Source organism: Chlamydotis macqueenii, chromosome 13, assembly GCF_036417535.1.
Source record: "Chlamydotis macqueenii isolate bChlMac1 chromosome 13, bChlMac1.mat, whole genome shotgun sequence".
Classification (NCBI taxonomy): Eukaryota; Metazoa; Chordata; class Aves; order Otidiformes; family Otididae; genus Chlamydotis; species Chlamydotis macqueenii.
In genome coordinates, this window is record NC_141568.1 from 1,207,601 (window position 1) to 1,221,400 (window position 13,800).

The 13,800-nt window shown below is 58.8% G+C and overlaps 3 protein-coding genes across 4 annotated transcripts; 2 read left to right on the top strand and 1 right to left on the bottom strand.

The window, feature by feature from the left end:
- The first annotated feature begins 698 nt into the window (after window positions 1–698).
- Window positions 699–9,203, top strand: TERF2 (telomeric repeat binding factor 2). Of its 2 annotated transcripts, none has more exons than XM_086758280.1 (10): window positions 699–876; window positions 1,002–1,097; window positions 1,628–1,758; window positions 2,068–2,154; window positions 2,792–2,938; window positions 3,383–3,777; window positions 4,331–4,717; window positions 6,316–6,401; window positions 7,098–7,150; window positions 8,176–9,203. In XM_086758280.1, the coding sequence occupies exons 1-10, from the start codon at window positions 699–701 to the stop codon at window positions 8,332–8,334; spliced, it is 1,719 nt and encodes a 572-aa protein (XP_086614406.1). In that variant the 3' UTR covers window positions 8,335–9,203. The 2 variants fall into 2 exon arrangements, with proteins under 2 accessions (XP_086614406.1, XP_086614407.1); XM_086758281.1 differs by having other exon boundaries at window positions 721–876; window positions 4,487–4,717.
- Window positions 9,204–10,291: 1,088 nt separating this feature from the next.
- On the top strand, window positions 10,292–12,352 carry TMED6 (transmembrane p24 trafficking protein 6). The gene is made up of 4 exons (XM_086758431.1): window positions 10,292–10,486; window positions 11,311–11,437; window positions 11,606–11,757; window positions 11,932–12,352. The coding sequence occupies exons 1-4, from the start codon at window positions 10,292–10,294 to the stop codon at window positions 12,154–12,156; spliced, it is 699 nt and encodes a 232-aa protein (XP_086614557.1). The 3' UTR covers window positions 12,157–12,352.
- A 362-nt stretch (window positions 12,353–12,714) lies between these two features.
- Window positions 12,715–13,795, bottom strand: NIP7 (nucleolar pre-rRNA processing protein NIP7). The gene is made up of 5 exons (XM_086758225.1): window positions 13,696–13,795; window positions 13,509–13,595; window positions 13,288–13,426; window positions 13,064–13,204; window positions 12,715–12,980 (listed from the first exon to the last, which is right to left on the bottom strand). Exons 1-5 carry the CDS (start codon window positions 13,749–13,751, stop codon window positions 12,861–12,863), a joined length of 543 nt encoding a protein of 180 aa, XP_086614351.1. The 5' UTR covers window positions 13,752–13,795; the 3' UTR covers window positions 12,715–12,860.
- Between the last annotated feature and the right edge of the window lie 5 nt (window positions 13,796–13,800).

The following is a 13,800-nucleotide window of genomic DNA, read 5'->3' on the forward strand; positions in this document are numbered from 1 at the left end:
CTGGTCTGAATAACCGCGGGGCGATCTCTGCCCCAAAACACCCAACCAGGGACCCCGTTCTGCTGTTACAGGTTAGGGGAACGGGGTGTGCCAGTGGCTGCAGTACAAGGAACGGGCCTGCGCAGGTGCGATGTTGTCCCGGCTGTTCAAAAGGCTAGAAAAAAAGAGGATAAAACCCCCAAAATGCCAGCTCCAGGTACTTGCGCTCGGTCACGTCTGCAGACGCAGGCTGTGCTGGAGCCGCGGCTCGCCCTGCCCGCGGTGCCGGTGCGCGGTGAACCCCGGGCAGCGCGGGGACGGCATCTCTGGGCCTCGGCCCGCGGCGGGGCGCTCGCCTCGGGGGACCCTCTCGTAATTCGCCGGCGGCGCTTTCCCTTCCGTTCAACGTTTCCCGGCTGAAACGAGGGACCCGGCGCTCCTGGTTTTGCTGGGAGAATGAAACCTGCGGTTGGAAGGGCGCGGGGAAGGCGACCTCCCCCCCCTCGGCCACCCCCCGGTGCGCAGGGGACACGGAACTCCTGCGGCCTGCAGCGGTCCGCCCGCCCGGCAGGGGGCGTCCTCCCGGCCCGGCCCCGCCGCGGTGCACGCCGGGAGCTGTAGGTGCCCGCTTTGTAATGCGGCTACCGCGCCCTGGGGGCGGAGCGACGGCTCGGCGCCATCGTCATTTCCGCCCGGGCCGCACGTCAGTTCCCGGCGGGATGGTGGGGAGGAGGGCGCGGGCGGCCCGGCGGGAGAGGATGGCGGCGCGGGGCGGCGGCGGCTTCCCCGAGGAGACGGTGAACGGCTGGGTGCTGCAGTTCTACTTCCACCAGGCCATGGCGGCCTACCGCTCCGGGCGGAACCGCGACTTCCGCCAGCTCCGCGACGTCATGCAGGGTGCGCCGGGAGCGGGACGGGGCCGGGGGGCGGCGGCGGCGGCGGTGGGGAAGGGGCGGACCCGGGCTGGGGTGAGGGGAGGCTGGGCCGGGCTGTGCCAGCGTAACCTGCCCCTTCTCCCGCAGCGCTGCTTATGCGGCCCCTGGAGAAGGAGCCCACGGTGGCCCAGATGCTGCGCATAATGCAACTCCTGTCTCGGATTGAGGAAGGCGAGAACCTCGGTGGGTCCCCCAATTCCCCCGGCAAGGCCCCGGGGAGACCCCAGGCCTGGCTCCCGCCCACTCCCCCAGCCGGAGCGCGCCCTGTCCCCTGGCTGCGTCCCTGCAGCTCCCGGGAGCTGTGTCTGTGCCCGGAGCGGGGCGCTGGGCCGAAGCTGTTAAGCTGCAGGAGCTTTCCCCCGAGGGTGAGGGGCCAGAGAGCGTGCCTGTTCCTGTTTGCGTCGCGCTGCCGTAGCCAGGAGCGGCGTGCTTGAGCCCAAGCTCCAGGGCTGTCCCGCTCTCCGAGCGCAGCCCTCATTGCTTCCGCAGTGCTGCCCGAGTCCGGTGTTTGTAGTCAGGTGGTGCTTCTGTCGCTTTCCCCGCCTGTGTGGGGACCTTGCAGCTTAGGCACTTGGCAGTCAGCTTGCCCTTCCCTCTCATCTTCATCCTCAGTAGTTCCAGAGTTTGCAGTCAAACTGAACAAATAAGTAACTAGCTGTCTGTAAGGCGCGGCTGTGAATGCCTCACAAAGCAACCGCTGTGAATTCTCGTAGATTGCACCTTCGATAAAGAGTCGGAGCTCACCCCTCTCGAATCGGCAATCGATGTCCTGGAGCTCATTCAGAGAGAATTCTCTGTGGCGGAGAAGACGATGGAAAACATTCAGAAGATGGTGAAGGAAGCTGTAAGATCTCTTTCTTTTTCCGTAAATACTCTGCTCATCTTTTGTCTTAGAGAGGTCTTGCGTAAATGACAGTGGGAGCTGCCTTGTGTGTAGAACGCCGTCGTAAGTCCTGACTTGGCCACACACACCTGCCTTCGGTGTACGTGCTGCTTCATCAGTTAACGCAGCAGTTGTTTCTCTGTCTGAGTTGGTTCCAAGCTGTTGCCTGTGTGCTGTGCTTGATTGTCATAAGTGCTTTTCCAAAGCTGATGTGGAGAGTACGGTCAGTTCGCTGTCAGCAGAGGAACTGGTGTTTCTTTTCTTCCATAGGCTGTTATCGTCTGCGTCAAAAACAGAGAGTTCGATAAAGCTTCAAAAATTGCCAAGAGGTACATGGGGAAGGAGCCCCGAAACCTGGTGAGTCTGCGCTGCAATGAAAGGTGGCTGCTGGGGGACTGCAGGGGTATTGGGGAGCGGGGATATTTGGGGGCGCTCTCCTTTGTCTTACAGGGTGTTTGGGAGTGGAGGGAAGGGACGCTTGTGACCCATATCACAGGCGTAAAAGGTTTCCCCGAGAAGCATTCCTCTTACGGAAACCGGAATAAAAAGAAAGGATAAGGGTGATGAAATGGAGAGAGTCCTCCCTGGAAGGTGGACCCTCAGCGTCACGCATTTTTAAAGCATGTCGATCGTCGCTTTGGAGCTCCCTCCGCTACTCGCGTTCCCTCGCGTATCGTCGTGGGTCTGCCAGGCATCAACATCTGTCCTTTGCCTCGAGGCAGACTCCAGCTCACGTGGAGAGCACGGGGTTGTAAGAAGGGCTGGCTCTGAAAGCAGAGTCCTGTTCCTGTTTCTGTAGGTTGTATAATATCGTGGGCGCTGGAACAAGGGGGCTCTCCTGTCCCTCCGGCCTCTTCCCAGCCTCCTGTCCGTGTAAATGAGTTGTGCCTGGAGAACGTCAAAGGGGAGAGGCCCAGTCCTCACCCCGACCCTCGCTCCTGCGGTTGTCACTTATACCTTGTAGCCATTCAGAGCATTCTTGCCTCTCCTCTAGAAAAAGAGGAATGAGTTGCTGACTGTCATCCGGGAGAAGAATCTCGCTCATCCAATGGTCAAAAACTTCTCTTACAAGAACTTCCAGCAGAGCGTGTTTCAGTTCCTGAAGGCCTACGTGGACGATTCGGAGCCGCTGCTGCTAACAGTAAGAGTCCGCCCCGCCTACCTGGCTTCCCGTCCTGCGCGCGCTTCTGCCCCGGCAAAGGGCAGCAGGAAAACGGCGTGAGGTGCGGATCTGGGGAGGACTGACGCTTGCTTTGCCGCGAGGCAACGAAGTACGGTAATTTGGCTTCTGTGTGCCCTCTGTGCAAGTAATGAGTTGGAACTTAGGCACCTAATTAACAGGGCATTGAATCCAAAATATTTTAAATTGAGTCCGTTCCTAAAAGGTTTATACGTTGGAACGCATTTTTCCATCTGTGTAACAAGTTTTGATGGATAATCCTGAACTCAGTACGCAGTGCTGATTGAGCTACGAGTAGCAGCTTTGGGAGGGGATAAATGGAGTAGCAATGCCTTTGGGAGGGGATAAAATCGGATGGTAGTATGGGAGTCTATATAATGGCTGTGTGGTTTTTCTCTGTCCAAGATAATGAAAAAGACTTTGAACTCGGAAACAAAGTGCTCATCGGTGACTCCTGAGTCTGCAAACGGGGCGAAGGACCAGGCAGCCGCTCCGGAGCCCTCGGAAAGGGCAGGTGGCCCGGGAGGAGAGCCTGCACAAACAGCAAAAGACCCGGAGGGAGCTCCCAACCCTGTGGAACGGGCAGATGACCCCACAGCAGCTCCCGAGCCTATGGAAGGAGCTAGTGACTCTGCAGCAGCTCCCGAGCCTGTGGAGGGAGCTACGGACCCAGCAGCGACTCCCGAGCGTTTAACAGCGGCACCTAATACCTTGGAAGATGCTTCAGAGCCTATGGAAATATCGAAAGAACCAGCAGCAGCTCCAGAGCTTCCAGGAGTGTCCTACAGGGACTCGGAAAGGTGGGCAGAGGACTCTGGCCCGGCACTGTGGATGAAGTTTGGCAGCAGCTCTCTTCTGAGGGGTAGTTGGCTCTGCCCAAGCAGCTCTTAACTTCCCCGAATGCCGGCCCAAGCAGGTCTGCCCAGGCCAACCCCAAAAGCTATTGGTGTAAGACTGCTGTAGAGTAAAAAGGTGGTTTGTTTTTTTTTTTTTATTTTCCAAAGATAAGTAGTACATTTGTAAACTAGGGAGGGCGGGCGGTGGCTGACAGGAGGTTTGCCCTCATGGAGCAGCGTTCGGTGTCTGTATGGTTCACCCTTAGTCAAGAACAGCAGAAAGGCGGCCGCTGCTGTGGCCTCCTTTCCGTCCAGACCCGCTTCCGCGGCACACCGCGCTGTTCAGCGGGAGGGCGGGCCGAAGGGCTGGGAATGCCCTCTTCAGTAGATTTTCCGTGTCCCCTAGGGCGATAGTGAATTGTTGAGGGCCACGCCGTAGAGGAAAAGCCTGATCTCAGTGAGGTGGAGCCGCCTGGGTGAAATCTTTACAACCTGCTCGGTTCTGTTTATTTTGTAGGCAGCCCTCTGGAACTGTAACCGCGTATGGGATTTCTGTTCTGAGAGAAGCATTCAAGATTCTGTCGGACTCCCAGGACTCTGATGCGCTCTTCACCAAACTGGATGAAACAGACTTTTCTTTCCCCAAGCAACTGTCTCCTTCTGTATCCCACAGAACCAAGAGACGGAAAGAAGAGGAGAATCAAGATTCAGAGATCTCAGACCCTCCTGAAATACCCCATAAGGGCAAACGCTTGTTGACCATAAGCAAACTGGTCATGGAGCAAGACGGCCAGTACAGCGAGTCGAGTGAGAGCCCAGACTCTTCCCAGGAGCCAGTTGTATCTTCGGCTTCCAGACCTGTTCAGAAATTGCATGACGAGCCCGTTTCTACTAAGAGTGCCAAGTATGAAGCCCATCTCTTGTGGTATATTCTAATCTGCACCCCATCTTTTGGCTTGCAGCTGACGTTGGTAGCAGGAACAACAAAACCCTTTACCTTTAATTCAGGATGAGTATATTGGCCGTCCTTGTCCGCTAGCATTTGTGGAACTGGGCGAAGTAAACGCTCTGTTGTCCTTACGCTTTACTCTTTGGTTAATGGAGAAGGGGAGACGATCTGGCTTCCCCTGGCAGCGAGGCAGAGGTACTGGGATTAGTACTGGTAGGTGATTCCAGCGTGCGTATCACAGGTAACGCGTGTTTCTCCGCACTTTGGTTAGCGACGCTGAAGCTGGAAGGGGTTTGTAGGTGCATCTTGTGGAACAGATTAGACTCTGCATTTCTCAAGGGCTGGAAGGGAATACTGAACTTGCTTAAGCTCTTTTTTCTTGAAACCTCTGCTGGTTAAGAAACTCCTAGTTGCAGCTTTCTGACTTGTTTCCTGAACGCGAGTTACCACTTAACCTTGCAGCTGAAGTGACTGCACTACAGGAGGAAGGGGGATGTTAGGGTTTTTTCCTTTTTGTAAGGACTTCCCACAGAAAATGGCAAGGTAGGCTTACCAGCAGAAGTCTAAAATTAACCCTGAAATGAGACTCTTAAACTAAGTCTCGGGAGTGTCTCCTGTAGGCTGTAACAAGGAGTAACAAAGATTCCACGGTACCGGATCCGGAAGGAGCCCGGAGTGGGGCCGCTGCCACTGTGGCTGAGCAGTTCTTGGGCTTCGGCCGCATTGTTATGCAAGCTGGTTTCCAGTTCACCCGGACAGTGATTTCTTGTCTGTGCTGCTTGTGTGGTGTCTCGTCTTGACGCCTTGAAGTGTCAGAACTGGCGGTAGCAGTGGTGCTAATGACATCTGCCCAGAAATCTGATCTGTGCGCTCTGCCGGTAGCTGGTTCGCGAAAGTTTCTGTGCAGGAAAGAGGCGCTCAGCGGTGCAACTTCAAGTGAGAACAGAGAACGGTTATTTTCCTGCAGTCATAAATGGTTCCAGTTATACTGGACGTGGTAGCCTTGGGCGAACCTCTGGAAGTCGTCTTTGACACGTTTCATTTCCTCTCACAAGTTTGTGCTTGAGGATCGGAAGCAGGTGAGAGCGTTGAGGCCCTGGAGCTCACGGAGAGGCCTCTGTAGCTCGGTTGACCTCGGTAGCGTTAGCAGCGAACAGTAAGAGTCGAACGCTGCTTGGCAAGACCGAAGGTTTCTGCCCTGAGCCGCTGGCAAGTCTGTGCCGTACGCAAAGGCCTGGGAAGCCCGGCTGTGCGTGTCTGTCTGCTGTAAGTGCTTAATCCTGTAGTTAATACCCAGTCAGTTGTTCTTGCAAATGCTGGCTACAAAATACAGTACTCCACCTGCGTGTGAGCATGTGTTGCACCTTCAGACAGGGGCCCCGCGGGATTCGTCTCCCCTCTGCGGGGAGCGCAGGAGGTGGCAGCGTGTTTATGTATCGCTTTCCGGGTGTGTTTCTCTGTACTGTGCGCTGTGCTGGAGGTGGCCCTGCACCTTCTCCCCATAAAACGTCCTCCCCAGCCAGCAGCCAAAGTAACTGCTTGCCTGCTTGCAGGTCCTTTCAAGGAATGTGGAACAGCTCGTTTGGCGAAGAAGAAAAAGACAGTTGGAGTGACGAGGATGAGCTCTTCTCAGATGCGGGTAAGAACAGAGCCCCTGGTGCAGGGCTAATTGATGATGATCCTGGCTTTGAGGCTTCATGGGTGTCCTGCTGCCTTCTGTGTGACTGAATTTTGAAACCAGAAATCCTAAAAGCCCAAGAAAATAGGTAGCTGCCCAGCTCCGAGATATTTGTCCTGTGTACACCTGACCTGAAATGCACTCCAAAAACTCCCGTTCAAGTGTCAGACTGACGTGCTTAGCTTACAGGATGTAAATCCTGGACATACAGCTCTTTCCCCGTTCCCACTTCAGTGCCATGAAGTAAAGGTTAAGTTTACCTCTTCAGCCAGATCCGTTTTCCAGCCCAGTTCCCTTTGCAGCTGGACAGGCAGCTTAGCTGGTGGAAGGGAGTGGACAATGGGTGTCTTAACTCCAGCCTCAGCGTACAGCGTAGCCGCATCCTGGGTGGATGCCCCTGTTCTCGACGTATTGGCTGGTTTAAGACAAACCGGATCTTATTGGAAAGCTTTCACAGAAAGCGGTTGGGGCTTGAAACGGAAAGGCTGTGCAGGGTCTAGCTGCAGGAAAGGGAGGGATAAAGGAACTTGGGTTTACTGTCTGTCACGAGATGCTCTCGTAGGCTGGCTGCAGGGTTCAGTTAAGCCCCAGGCAGTCTCTCGAGGTTCGTACCTCCTGAGTTACGGCGAAATGTAATCCTGTCGCCTTGTTTTTCAGCGTCGATTGGGACAAACAGTCACAACACTACAGTCTTCGGTTCCAAGAAGCAGGTAATGCGGAGCCCTTAAGCCCTTTCAGTAGGGCCTGAAATCAGGATGTGTCTGTATAAAAGAGCAAACTGTTGGACAATTTGCAGTAGGTTGGTGAGGATCCTCTGCTGCTCAAACGCTTCCTCACCGCCTGCATTCACTGCAGCAGGGCAAGCTGCTGCTGCGTTAAGTGACGCACTGGAGGCCGGGTTGGAAAGCGATGCTCCCTGAGGCCGGTGCTTCTGCTAGCCAGGCTTGATCTGCGTTGTGCAGGTTTTCACGTTCACAGAGCTAGCTGGAGTTTCTCTGTTAAAACAGCCCGCTTTGGGAGCTGGCTAAAGCTGCGTGCCTGGCTCTGTGCGTGACGCTTCTTTTCCTTGGTGGCTCAGAGCTAGGTTTGCCCAGTTGCCCACACGCTGGAGAGGCTCGGTGCTTTGCTCGGGTGAGGGACGCGCCTACGGCAGCTGTTACCTGGGAAGGGGTTCCCACTTTGGAGCTGCCAGGGACTCTTGCACCCTTGCCTGTAGGAAGGTCGCTGCTGGCTCTTGTGCTGCTGTACACCATGCAGCACTTTGTTCCCGGTAGCTGCTTTCTTCAATTATTTCCCATTTTGCCTCCAAAAAAAAAAAATCCAGAGGACCTGCAGACATTTTTTTTTTTTCATACTATACTTGTATGCCGTTAGGCAGGGCGCAGGCAGTGAGCGCTTTATATCTGCGATGCTGGCTGTTGCATCGAAAGGCGACTCCTCTTTTACGCGACCAGTGTTGTGCTCTGGGAAGCAGAACTGCTCCTGAGCTTGTGCTGGGGCTGAGCGCTTCCCTTATTTGTAACGGCTGTGAGAGCGCATCGACCGTGCACTGAGCGGTACGCGTGCTATTGAGAGACGGCGAGAGACAGCTCTGCCTGCCCTCCGCGGTACGAGCGCAGATGACAAAGGGAAGCGAACGTGCGAGGAAGGGGTTACAGCGCGGCGCTCTGCCCAGCGCAGCTCCTCCCTGCGATCGCACTCTGCGCTCACAGAGCACTGCTCACCTCTTTTCTAGAAATGGACGATACAGGAGAGCGAGTGGATCAAAGAGGGCGTGAAGAAGTATGGAGAAGGCAGATGGAAGGCCATTTGCCAGAAGTACCCTTTCCAGAACCGCACGGCAGTGATGATCAAGGATCGCTGGCGGACCATGAAAAAGCAGGGAATGCTCTAAGGTTGGGAGCCATGGGACCTTCAGTGCAAAAAAAACTTTCTAATTTTTCTTTTGAAAGATGGACTGGAGCAATAGCAGCGGGGAGGCTGCTGCGCTCGTCCCTGATGCGCGTTGGGGCTGGCGTGGCGAGCCCCTCTGGCTCGTGGTACCTAGGCTGCTGCGGCAGGCGTAAACCACGGCTGGCAGGAAGTTGTAGCTGCCAGGTTTAGGTCTTCTGCGGTTGGCAGAAGCTGCGCACCCTGATTGCTGACACTTGGAAATGGCCTGGACTGGGGCTTGCTTTGCCACCTGACAACTGCAGCCTTTGTAGAATGCATCCCACCCTGATGGGCTGCTGAGCAGAGGTTTTCTCTGCTCAGATGCTGCCAAACGGCAGGATAATACCGTCAGTGGCTATTGTTACGTGTTTTAATTTTCTGAACTGTGAATCACTTGTTTGTCTGTTTGCATCAGTCCCCTGTGGGAGAGCGGCAGCATATAGTCCCAGAGCTTCTGGGGAAAAGAGGAGATTGAGGCAAGTTGATCCGCTTTGACTTTTTTTTTTTTTTTTTTCAGTTTTCCCCCCCCACACTTCTTTTTGCTTTGTACATGGCTAGTCTGAGTTGGCATTTCTCTCTCACAGCTTTGAGGCTTTAAAAACATTATTTTGTTGTTTCAGTACTTAAATGTTGGTTTTCCCATGTTAAAAGTTTCCGAGCTTACTGGTTTTGGTTGTGTTTTACTGGCACTTCTCCTTCTGGTAACGCCCTCCCGTGTGCAGTCCCTGCAAGCCTGTGAGCTAAGAGGGCACTGCGAGTTTCCTGCCGAAGCTGGAGTCCATGTCTGAGCAGTCTTCTGTAAAATAAAGTTCCTTTCTTCTTGGATATCAAGAGCTGTAAGAGGTGTGAACTTGTACCTTGCAAGTGGAAACACGGTGGTTCAGGGCGCTGCCCGCATGCTGCACCGCTGCGGCACGTGTCCCCCCAGGAACGCGGAGCTCCCCGTCTGCCTCCCGGGCCGTTGTGTCGGCAGCTGTGGGGGGGACAGCGGTGCCCTGGAGGTGTGAGGCGCTGCCACATTGGTGCAGGCAGGAGGCAGAAGCTTCTGAGTGGATTTCTGCTGGGAGTCAAAGGGCGGGAGAGGTACAGGGGCATTTTCTTGGCTGCGTTCCCGCAGAGCCAGGCCTGGGGAGAAGTCTGTTTGGGAACACCTGCTTCCCCTGCGTCCTTCAGCAGCAGCTGCCCTCGTCACCTCGCTGTGGCGGTGCGTTCCCCTCCCCTTGTAAAACCCTTTCCCCCGGGTCGGAGCAGCCCTGGGTAGAGAGGAGCACCCCGTGCTCACAGAGGCCGGTTCTGGGGTGGAGGGGCTTGATGTGGGCTGCAAACTGGGCCGGTCATTGCCAGCGTGAGGCAGTGCCTGGCTGTCGTGCCCAGCTGGAAGGAGATGTGTTCGTGCCGTGCGGGGCTCCTTCTCCTTCCCAGCTCTACGCGGGGCTCTCGCCTGGCTGTGCGGGCAGGGTGTGGAAGCCCGAGGCAAAGTGCTGGTGTGCCGGAGAGGTGGGGGGAACGACAGGAGCTGTTCCATCAGCCTGCGTAGGGCTGAGTGAGTTTCTTGGAGTAAAACCACTTTTCCTGCATAATTTGCTTGTTTAGAAGACAGAGACCGGCAGAGCATCAGCCACGAGGTGCTGCTGGTGACCGTGGTGTTGCTTCGCAGCAGCCTTGGCCCCTGCGGAAGGGTTCGGCTGGCGAGCTCCAACGTGGGCGAGCTCCAACGTGGGCGAGCTCCAACGTGGGCGAGCTCCAACGTGGGCGAGCCAGCCCAGCTCCTGCTCTGCACAGAGATCACCTTGAGGAGCGGAGCCTGTGCCACGCTCCCCCTGACACCGCAGAGCAGTTAATGATTACCCCCGCCACCTCGCTCCCCGCTCCTGCCCTGCCCCGGCGGGAGGGAGCGCTGGAGGCTGGGGAGCAGGACGATGCTGCTGCTGGCGCTCCTGGTGCTGCTGGGCCCCGCCGGCTGCCCCAAGACCGAGCCCCTCAGCGGGTCCGGCCAGGAGCCCCTCTTCCGCGGGGCGGATCGCTACGACTTCGCCGTCGTCATCCCCGCCGGCGCCGTGGAGTGCTTCTGGCAGTTTGCGCACCAGAGCGGCAACTTCTTCTTCAGCTACGAGGCGAGCGTTGCGGGACGTGTCTCGGGAAGCTGTTGGTGCAGCCGCTGGTGGGGTGGGGGAATGGCTGCGCCGGATCAGTCTGGTGCCGGCTGCCTCCTCTGTCTCAGAGACTGTACTTTTTTAGGCAATTTCCATCATCAATCCCATTTATTTTTTTAAATACCTGTTTTAAAACCGTAAAGTGGTGTGGAGAGCTCTGGACGTGGTGCCCGAGCACTGGGGGCGGTGGGGTGTTCCGGTACCGTGGGGAGCTCTGCCCTTCGCTGGGCTGGCTGGAGGTTGTCACGCTCTCCTCTGAGCTGTGGCTGGAACGCACGCCAAGCCTCGGGCGCAGCGCTGTCTGCTTGTCCCCGCGCCCCATCCCCTTCCCGCAGGGGAAACTGCAGCCCTTTTATCTCCTGTTTACACCCGGCTGGGTGAAGGAGAGCCTGGGCCTGGCCATGCCCGGGGCCGGCCGCTTCCCCTGGCTCTGCGCACGGGAAAGCAGCCCCGCAGGAACACGGCACGGCCCTGGGGCTCGGCACAGCTCCGTATTCCAACCCTCCGGCAACCGGCAGCGCCCAATCCTGGCGGCAGGGCACCGGCGTGGGTGCGTGGGATGGGAGATGTGGGGTCTGTGTGAGTGCAGTGCCGTGAGTGGGTGCTGGGAACCGCGGGGCTTGTTACCCAGGGCCATAGGCTGTGGGTTTTTTTTCTTTTACGTGAAGCTGGTGAGGGGCAGAAACGAAGCGGACAGCTCCCCACAGACCCCAAACCGACCCTCGGCAGAGGCTGCTGGGTGCAGTGAGGCCCACGAACCCCCCCGGGGTGTTTCCTCCCTCCAGGTCCAGCGGGCGACCGGCATCGCCAACAGCAGGAACATCCTGGTCACGGCGAGCGACCCCAACGGCGCCCCGCTTGGCACTTCCCAGCACGTGCGAGGACAGATCAACTTTGTCACCACAGAGACAGGTTCCCGCAGCCCTGTCCCTGCCCGGCCCCGCCGTCGCTGCCCGGAGCAGCGGCGGGTCTGATCAGCCTCCCCCCCAACAAGGAGGATGAGGGCTGAGCACTGGCCGCGGGTCTGCCTGCCAGTGGCTCTGCTACTCGGGGAACAATGATCCCTGTTTCTCTCTGCAGGTTTCTACCAGCTGTGCCTGGACAACGGGCAAAACCACTTTGGCTTCATGCAGGTGTATCTCAACTTCGGTGTCTACTATGACGGCTTCCACCTGGAAAACAAGCAGCCGCAGGAGAGGAAAGAGCTGAACGACACCCTGGAGGCAATCGGGGTGAGCATCGAGGGCGCTCCGAGGGAGCGGGGACAGGCACGTCCTGCGCAGGGGCCGGAGAAGGGCGCGCGCCGTTAGCTGAGCCGCAGCCGAATTCAACGCGGAGCCCAGCGGGCCGTTCGGGGAGCGGCTCTGCCGGCCCCAGGCTCTGCCCAGCGCCCACCTCTCCTGCAGGTCAGCATCCGCAAGCTGCAGGTCCACATCTTCCACATGTGGCGGTTCTACAACTTCGCCCGGATGCGGAAAGGGGCCGACTCCTTCCTCCTGGAGTCCAACTACAACTATGTCAACTGGTGGTCGATGGCGCAGAGCTGCCTCATCGTCCTCTCGGGGCTCCTGCAGCTCTACTTCCTGAAGCGCCTCTTCAACGCGCCAACCTCCAGCAGGCAGAAGTGCTAGCAGCGCCCGGAACCGCCGCCTGCGGCGCTCGGGAACCGGGCTGCCCCTCTGCCCCCGCGCAGAGCGGGAGGGAAGGCTGGATCCTGCCCCGGGGAGGAGGAGGGAGAGTTCCCCCCGCGCCTGCCTCCGGCTCTAGCCCTGCCTCGGCTGAAATCGCCCCGACAGAAGAAAAACGCAACGCGATCGCCTGAGCTTTGTGTGCTGTTGCAGCTTTGCCCGGCTGCGGTGTCCCAAGGTGCCTTTTCTACCTGGCGCCCAATAAAGGAACCCCTGGCACGCGCCCCGGGGAGCGATCGCAGCCTGCTGCCTGCCCTTCCTCCTCCTCAAGCCTGGGCTGGGCCAGTCCAGCCTTGCGGGCAGCTGCCTGCCCCTCCCTCCCAGGCTGCGAGCCTCCCCCGGCCTCGTTTGCCAAACCAAACTCCGTGCTTCTCCCCAAGAGCCGCAGCCCCGGGCGGGCACAGACCCCTCTCCGAGGCTCCGCACTGGACAACAGGCACTCTGGGACGAGGAACAGGCTTTATGTGACAGCAGGGATGTGTCTGGCGCAAGGGGAGCCCCCCAGGGAACACAGGGCTGTGTGCTGGCATCCCCCAGCCCCTCTGCCCTGCTCGGCATGGGCTCCTCGTGCCACCGCCGCACCGAGGGTGCGGGACAAAGTCCGTTCTGTCCAGGAACGCTCGCGGCTCTGGAGCGCCGGAGTCCCCTTAGGTCAGCGTGTCCTCGTTCCGCACGTACTCCCCCACGTCGGCCTGGTGGAACACCACGATGGCCATGGGGTCCACCTTCCGGCACTCCTGCGTGGACTTGGCGGCCACCCCAAAGCCCTGGGGAGGAGGAAGGAAAGGTGAGGGAGAGTTTTCCCCGCACCCCAGCCCTGGAGAGCGCGGGGGCTGCGCCGGCTACTCACCAGCGGGATGTCGGCCATGGAGTACACCACCACGCCCTGGTACTGGGCCGTGCTCTCCGTGATGCGGCCCAGGCCCGACTTCAGGACGTGGTTGCCGTAGAGGAAGGACTGTTCCGAGCCGGGCTTCACCCACACCTTGTACTGCAAGAGAGGCCGGAGCGGTGAGGGGCTGGGGGGCTGGCGCGGGGCGGGGGGCCGGCGGAGGGGCCGTGCCCCAGTCCCACCTTGGCGTAGGGCGCGAGGAAGTCCAGCGCCGTGACGCTGAGCCGGAACTTCTGCGTCTTGGTGAACTTCCCGAAGCAGGTGCCCAGCGACACCAGGCTGTCCCGCGGGATGCTCGCCGCCGCCTTCAGCAGCTTCTCGCTGCGGGGAGCGGCGCGGGGCGGAGCTGCAGCGGCTGTGCCGGAGCCGCCTGCCCGCCCCGGGACCCCCCGGCCCCGCTCACCTCAGGTAGTAGACGCGGTCGCGGTGCAGGCGGAAGCAGTAGGTGCCGTCGGGCCGGTCCACCAGCAGCTGGATGTTCTCGCCGATGCTGCGGGGACAGACCCGCGTCAGCCCAACCCGGGCCCGGTGCCCTCCCGCCCCGGCTCCCGGGCCCAGCCCGCCCGGCGCCCGGTTCCCCGGCCCCTCACTATCGTCCCAGCTTCTCGAAAACGGCCCGCGTCTCCGCCTCCGTCAGCGGCCGCATCGCTCCGCACCGCACACGCGGGCCCGCGCCGGAACCGGAACCGGCGAAA

Coding starts and splice junctions, on each gene's coding strand:
- TERF2 (XM_086758280.1), top strand. CDS start 699: ATGGTGGGGAGGAGGGCGCGGGCGGCCCGGCGGGAGAGGATGGCGGCG. Junction 1,759..2,067: donor AGAAGATGGTGAAGGAAGCT/GTAAGATCTCTT, acceptor TTTCTTCCATAG/GCTGTTATCGTCTGCGTCAA. Junction 6,402..7,097: donor TGAGCTCTTCTCAGATGCGG/GTAAGAACAGAG, acceptor CTTGTTTTTCAG/CGTCGATTGGGACAAACAGT.
- TMED6 (XM_086758431.1), top strand. CDS start 10,292: ATGCTGCTGCTGGCGCTCCTGGTGCTGCTGGGCCCCGCCGGCTGCCCC. Junction 10,487..11,310: donor ACTTCTTCTTCAGCTACGAG/GCGAGCGTTGCG, acceptor TCCTCCCTCCAG/GTCCAGCGGGCGACCGGCAT. Junction 11,758..11,931: donor ACACCCTGGAGGCAATCGGG/GTGAGCATCGAG, acceptor CCTCTCCTGCAG/GTCAGCATCCGCAAGCTGCA.
- NIP7 (XM_086758225.1), bottom strand. CDS start 13,751: ATGCGGCCGCTGACGGAGGCGGAGACGCGGGCCGTTTTCGAGAAGCTG. Junction 13,596..13,695: donor TTCGAGAAGCTGGGACGATA/GTGAGGGGCCGG, acceptor CTGTCCCCGCAG/CATCGGCGAGAACATCCAGC. Junction 12,981..13,063: donor CCATGGCCGACATCCCGCTG/GTGAGTAGCCGG, acceptor CCTCCTCCCCAG/GGCTTTGGGGTGGCCGCCAA.